The 7,500-nt window shown below is 48.2% G+C and overlaps 1 protein-coding gene across 1 annotated transcript in view; it reads right to left on the minus strand.

The window, feature by feature from the left end:
* The window catches only part of vps13b (vacuolar protein sorting 13 homolog B), a 330,552-nt gene that overhangs the window by 149,569 nt on the left and 173,483 nt on the right, over positions 1-7,500 (minus strand). The window contains exon 27 of the mRNA XM_076281294.1: positions 1,788-2,003. Coding sequence (XP_076137409.1) covers positions 1,788-2,003 — 216 coding nt within the window. The remainder of the gene's footprint in view (positions 1-1,787; positions 2,004-7,500) is intronic.

A 7,500-nucleotide genomic window follows, 5' to 3' on the forward strand; every position in this document is an offset into this window, starting at 1 on the left:
CATGACAGGGTGAGATGACTGTGGGAGGCTGAAGCCATCGGCCACACAGCACGCAGCACACAGCACACAGACAGAGGAACGCAGAGGGGGTCGCCTTTCTGCCACTACTGCCTCTGCACACAAGCACACGCACGCACGCACGCACGCACGCACGCACGCACGCACGCAGCTCAGATCCAAGCAGGGCGGCCAGCCATGGAAAAACACACCGGCCAGCCCTCCCTCCCGACGACTCAGCCTACAACAATGTTCTTTGTTTTGTTATATTCTCCTCTTGTTCTTTTTTCTTTTTATTTGCTTTCTTTCAAACTGTATTCTTTTTTCCTCTCTCTGTCTCCCTCTCTCTCTCTAGCTCTGTCCTTTCTTGTTCTCCGAGAATTTTTCCGTTTGGAATTTCACACGGATGGTGTGCCACATCGGCATCATTAGTTCCCAACGCTCTCTGCAGGCCCGAGAGAGAGAAAGAGAGAGAGAGAGAGAGAGAGAGAGAGAGAGAGAGAGAGAGAGAGAGAGAGAGAGTAAATACACCTCCTTGTTTTGCCCACATTAAGGAGCTGTGGCGCGGGGACGCGGTGTGGGGCGGGAGCAGGTTTACACTCAATCACCGCGCTGGCACACACACCGATCATATTCATACCACGCCGGTGTGCCTGCGTGCGTGCGTGTGTGTGTGTGTGTGTGTGTGTGTGTGTGTGTGTCTGTGTGTGTGTGTGTGTGTGTGTGTCCGAGCCCTGCGTCTGCTCGTGCCAGGCCGGGATTGATCTGTCTCCCCCTCACACTGTGTTTTTCTCCTCTTTCTCCAAAATCAGCCTTAAAACAACAGGCTCTCTCCCACCCTCACGGCTAAAACGCACACCTCCCGCGCTAACGCTAACGTCAACAATCCCGCCGCAGGAGGAAAACAACCCGGCCGATGTCTGCTTGACAGATCGGTTGGCATGCCGACGGCTTCGCATGCGAGCGGGAGCTGTGGGCAATTACGGATCAGCCCTACCTCAGCCACCTCACAATTACTGCGGCCAGGCACCCCCCCCCCCCCTCCCCACTGATCTTAAAACTGTAGCCGTCATTAGATCCTCATTATAAGCTATTATCTACTTGAGGGGGGGAACGGATCCCAAGTCTGCCACTGACAGTGGGTTGTTAAACGAGACTAAATCATTTTCAAAGATCCAGCGAATGGGAGGTACAGAGCCTCTCTCTCTGTGTGTGTGTGTGTGTGTGTGTGTGTGTGTGTGTGTGTGTGTGTTTGCGTGTGCGTGCCTGTGTGAGTGCGTGCGCACACTTGTGTGGATTGGATACCCGCCACACCCATCTATGTACCTACAATTTAGTGTAATACAGATGCCTGAGGCAGCACACACCAGTTCACCTCAGTGTTTGAGTGGAGTAAGAGTCTCAGCTGACCGTACAGGACTGGGACAGCATGCAATGAGGGTAGCTTAACCACACGCTGAAGATGCCCATGCAGAGAGCTTGACCAGTTTTATGACTTGATTAATTATGAGCTCTGAAATGGTAGGAACTACTGAGGAAACCAGTAAAAGCAATAACTTCTTTCCACAAACCACAGGTATCATAATTAACGGGCTGTTAAAGTTGTTGGTTAAAACATACTACTTTAGTTAATGTCAAACCGTTAAAGTTAACTAAGCCTAAGTTGACTCACTTCAATTGCTAAGCTACTGTTGAACTTGAATGAAGTTCAATAAGTGCTATAGGAATGTGTCTATAGGCTATAGGAATAGGAATGTGGCTGCTGTGTGTGAGGGGTCGTGACCTCTGACCTCGGTGGGGGAGCAGAGGTCGGCGGACGGGCTGCAGGTGCTGGTGTCCGGCGGAGCGGTGCCGGCGCTGCTGGGTACGGGCGATTGGGGTCCGCCGGGCGTGGCGGCGCTGGCAGGGGCGTCGGGGAAAGCGGACACCTGGCGCAGGATGCCCCTCCTCTGCAGCCGAGACCAGGTGGAGCTCCAGCTCTGGAACAGCTCATACAGCAGCTGCACCTGGGAGAAGAGCGCGGGAGTGTTGAAACTGATGTTACACTTCACACACACACACACACACACACACACACACACACACACACACACAGCTCCACACTGAGAGATGAGAGCGGGAGTGTTGAAACTGATGTTACACTTCACACACACACACACACACACACACACACACACAGCTCCACACTGAGAGATGAGAGCGGGAGTGTTGAAACTGATGTTACACTTCACACACACACGCACACAACACAACTCCACACTGAGAGAAGAGCGTGGGAGTGTTGAAACTGATATTACACTTCACACAAACACACACACACACACACACACACACACACACACACACACACACACACACACACACACACACACACACACCTCCACACTGAGAGATGAGAGCGGGAGTGTTGAAACTGATGTTACACTTCACACACACACACACACACACACACACACAACACAAAACACAACTCCACACTGAGAGAAGAGAGCGGGAGTGTTAAAACTGATATTACACACACACACACACACACACACACACACACACACACACACACACACACACACACACACACACACACACACACACACACACACAGCTTCACACTGAACCATCATCAGTTTGATGAACTGTTTACAACATTAGAAAGGACACAATGCACAGCGATACTCAAGCTTTAGTCAGAATGCAATCTGTATCCTTAGACACCTAAACGATAATCTAAGTGAGGGGCAGAAAAAGAGAGCTAGTTCCAGAAAAAAAGGAAAATCGAAAATCATCATCATTAATGGCATGGCTTCTCTGGGAAGAAAATAAATCCCCTGGCCCTCAATCAGAGCAACCTCTCTCTGTGAAAGAAAGAGAGAGAGAGAGAGAGAGAGAGGGAGAGAGAGAGCCAGCAAAATTTCCTAAAGAGAGACATCCTGTGTACGCTTTTATTATGCGCAAGAGATCCTGTGTGTGTGTGTGTGTGAGAGAGAACATTTTTTGTTTGTTTTTTTCCCTTTATATACTCCTAATTTCCTGCATAAGAATTGGTTTGGCAGTGTATTTTTGTCATGCTAATAAAGCTCTATTGAATTGAATTGTATTTAATTGAATTGAGAGAAGTGTGTATGTGTGTGTAGTGAGGAATCAAGATCCTACAGTATGTATCTGCATGCCGTGAGTGGGACAGATCCTATGTGAGTGTGTACTTTGAGGGAGAGCGGTCCGGTGTGTGTGTGTGTATTTGCGTGTATTATGAGGGAGGGCAAGAATGCGGCTGAGGCCTCACTGGTGATTAAGGCTGATTGGGCCTGGCAGGTTTATGGACATGTAATACCGCGCCTTGTTAAGACGCCGCTCACTCAGGAAACATTAGGGCCAGAGCACACCTCATCACTCCCACACACACACACACACACACACACACACACACACACACACTGCATCCCACTCCCTATAGACACACTACACATTAGGCATGTTTAGAAACATATTCACACAATCATTCACACACATTCACCAAACAAGACCCCTGCAGCAAACAGCACAAAGTACCTTTAAATGACAAACACTTACACGCGCACACACAAAAAAGTGACAGGCTGAAAAGAGGAATGATATTACAGTACATGTGTATGCGTGTGCATGTGCATGTGTGTGTGTGTGTGTGAGTGTGTGTCCTTTCATTCTGATTTCTGGCCATGTTAGCTGGCATGCCCTGCAAGTGTTTGATAATATAGGGGCTTTTAACATGTCATCCATCTCTTTGGCAACACGGCCACACTGGAAACTGCAGCTAATGGGTGTCAGAATGAAGCTTTTTTTGTTGTTTTTTGTTTAAATCATTTATTTGAATGAAAGCATATCAAATTTGCACGAGTTCCAACCTCTAAACACGGCATCAAACAAACACAGAGAGAAGGAAACACCAGATGATGGGGGTGGAGATAGGAGGAGAGATGGAAGGATGAAGGGAGAGGGGGATAGAGAGAGAAAGATGGAAAGAGAGAAATGGAAGAGAGAAAGAGAGAGGGAGCGTGAAAGAAAGTAAGAGAGGGAGGAGAGGGATGGAGAGTGATTTTTTAATATTTATTTATTTGTGTGGTGCGTTTGGGGGAGAAGCGGTCCTGAGCAGTGAGCTCATAGCTGGAGCTGAGAGGGACCCTCTCTCTCTCCCTCTCTCCCTTTCTTTCTCTCTCTCTCCAAGATCCCCATCTCCCCAGGGGCTTCCCTTCAGCACCAAACAGACTCCAACACACACACACACACACATTTGTATGCTCTCAGTCAGACACATGCATCACAAACATGCACATACACACACTTTCACTTACATGGAATCACATATTGCGCACGCACACACACAAGCACACACGCACGCACACACACACACACACAGACAGACTCGCACGCACGCACACGCACACATACCAGTTAGACACACACACACACACACTAACATACTCCGTAAATAAGCATAAATCAAAGGAGAAAAGCCCAGCATTGCGCCATTTCAAACACAACCAGGAAGGAGTGCTGCATTCGCGCGTAACAGCAAGCAGTCGACAGCTGCCTGCCATACCAGACCTGCTGCTGAGAGAGACAGAAATAGAGAGAGAGGGAGAGAGGGAGAGAGAGAGAGAGAGAGGGAGAGAGGGAGAGAGGGGGGGTGAGAGAAAGAGAGCGACCAAGAGAAAGATCCAAGACATGCAGAAAGAAAGAGAGAACAAAGTAAAGATGTATCTGCCACATAGCCACTGCCTCTCAGACATATAGGGAGGGAGAGAGAGAAAGAGCCAAAGAGAGAGACAAAGAAAGAGAGAGAGAGACAGAGAGAGAGAGAAGCCAGTGCAGAAAGCATTAAACGTCCCACATACTCGACGCACCCGACCTGTAGCGCGACAATGTGACGTCACAGAAGCGCCGTAACCGTTTATACTCGCGCGTGGTGGTCGCGACACTAGTTGCAATATTCTCCTGAACAGAGGTGTCGCTGTTGTGAAATATTAACGCTAACTACGTTACACAGCAGAAGAAGCTGCAGTAAGAAACACCATAGATATATACACTAGATGTCGATTTGACTACTGCTGTTCATTGGAACGAATGCGTCAATCGAGACGCCATCTTGCTTCAGTGATCCACTCCTCTATAATGCATTAGCGTCAATCTGGGCAAAGATCTAGCGAAAATTAAATCACCATAAATCGTCAAAATCTCAAGCAATTATCTAGTTTTTTGGGTTGTTCCAACTGACAGGCATGTATTTATGGTTGAGTCTAGAGAAAACTAAGCTTAAGACGATAATAAAGATACATTTTACCCGTCTAGCCCCATAGACTCCCATTCATTCTGCACTAGCTAGCGGCGGCCCCTAGAGGAACAATGAGTAAACTGCAACCAGGTTCGATACAATGAAAGTAAACAGGCTCTTCGTAGACAGGCTCTGGTTGAGGCCACATACCCCTCGTCTCGTTTACTCATGTAAGTTGTAATCTCACCAGAAGTTGCTGTAGATCTGTAGAACATTTACCTCTGCTACTACATTGGCTACGCCAGTCGTTACTTTTATAATCATGGGTCAGTGCCATGGGCAAACGAGATGTAGCTGAATTCATAAATGACAAAGCCATGAGAAAGGTGATTTTCTTACGTTTCAACAACAAAGAAGCCGATCTGCCATCATTGTGAGAAGTTCCCAAATTTGTCTCTAATCGCTAAAAAGGTTTTCTATCGCTGGGGATGGCCAAACGTCGCTAAATAGGTAACGCTGACAATACAGGAGAACTAGTTTAGCGCTTCAGATCCCTGTACCAAGATGGCGGCGGTGTTGACGCATGCTGAGAAGCAGAAGGCGACATCTAGTGTATATATCTATGAAGAAACACTAGTAGCTAGCCTCTGTGATGGTACTTCAGACTTTGGTTGCTACTATTCACAACTACCATCATCATTATCATCTAGTTTCCAAGGTGTGTGCACAGGTAGATAGATAGATAGATGGATGGATATATAGATAGATACTTCCTAGTCATCCCGAGGGAAATTTTAATAATTTAAACAGTTTAGTTAGCTGTGAAAAGAGATTTTGTTCAGGCCTTAATAGATATCCTTTGAAAATAAATCGTTTCTATTCTTTCCTCTTAATTCGATGTGTTGCAACTCTCGCTGGTAACTTTGTTAACTTATCCAGCAAACTATTAAAAATTCACGACTGTAACAAAACAATGCAACTCTCGCTTGCCCTCGAACTAGTCCATCTTCCTGTTTCCGCTTTGTCGTGCTCGTCTGAAAAAAAATGAGTGGTGCGCTACCTTGCGCTACCTGGGTTAAATCCTGGCGCGCCAGCAAGATCTACGTCATCTTGACGTCACGTTGTCGCTACCGGTCGGGTGCGTCGAGTATGAAGAAGCCCTTAGACAGCCTGAGGTGGCCTGTTCAGACTGAGGGTGACATACAGGGTCACTGTCAGCCCACCACTCTCTCTCTCTCTCTCTCTCTCTCTCTCTCTCTGATGTCAGTGCATAAGGATAATTCAATCCAGTTCATTTACCCAAACACTCAGTGCTTAGTTACCTCCACTCACCCCTTCACTCTCCAGCCTTACACAGCCTTGCAAATCCCCATTCCTGTCCTACCACAACCTCTGTCTGTCTGTCACACACTCTGTGTGTGTGGGTGTGTTTGGGGGGGGGGGTTGCTGTGTTGTCATCCATCTCTCTCTGTGACATTCTCTTTCCTCTGTCACACTCTGTCTGTCAGTCTGTTGTTGCTTTGTTCTCTTGCAGCAGTTGAACACTTTGTTCAGGTTCCATGGGTCTGTTCTTCCTTTCCTCCTCTTTCTCTCTCTTTCTCTCTCTCTCTTTCACTTCCTGCCGCCTCTCTCTGTTCTTTCCCTCTTCTTCCTGTGATGACTGACATGGTCTCGCTCCTCTCCTCGCTCTTGGTCTCCATCTTCTGTTGTCATGCCAACAATGGCTCCTCGCCTCTTATCTCCGTTCAGGTTTCATTTCTTGTCTCCTGATAATCGCGCTGTATGGTAGAATGAGGACGTCCATCTTTCTCTCTCTCTCTTTCTCTCTCCCTCATTCTCTCCGTCCTCCAGCCCTCTCCATGTCTACCTCTCGTGTGCTGAGACGTTAGGTGAGAGCTTCTAGAACTCTCTCCATCACTCAGCTCAATTTAAGTCAAATCAATAAGGTTTATTGGCATGACCACTCACTCTCCCTGTCATTTCTCGCTGTCCTGTTCCAGCTCCACCTCTTGTCTCGTGTTGCGTGTGCGTTAGGTGAGTGCCTTCTGTTCTCCAGGCCTGCGGCTCCCACTCCCTCCCTCCCTCTCTCTCTCTCTCCTTCTCCCGCTCCAGAGAGCTGTCATCTGGGCTCGGCGAGCTCAAAGCCACAGGAAAGGCCTGTGGGCGGCCCGCCGCTCCATCTCCTCCAGAGCGCTCTCAATCACTCTCGCCGCTCACCGCTGAAAAGCCCAGCCGAGAGCAGAGCCGGCGGCTTTGGGTCC

Source organism: Alosa pseudoharengus, unplaced genomic scaffold (assembly GCF_046254945.1).
Source record: "Alosa pseudoharengus isolate Yale_2024_CS ecotype anadromous, Long Island Sound unplaced genomic scaffold, YU_APseudo_1.1 YU_APseudo_1.1_scf_12, whole genome shotgun sequence".
Classification (NCBI taxonomy): Eukaryota; Metazoa; Chordata; class Actinopteri; order Clupeiformes; family Clupeidae; genus Alosa; species Alosa pseudoharengus.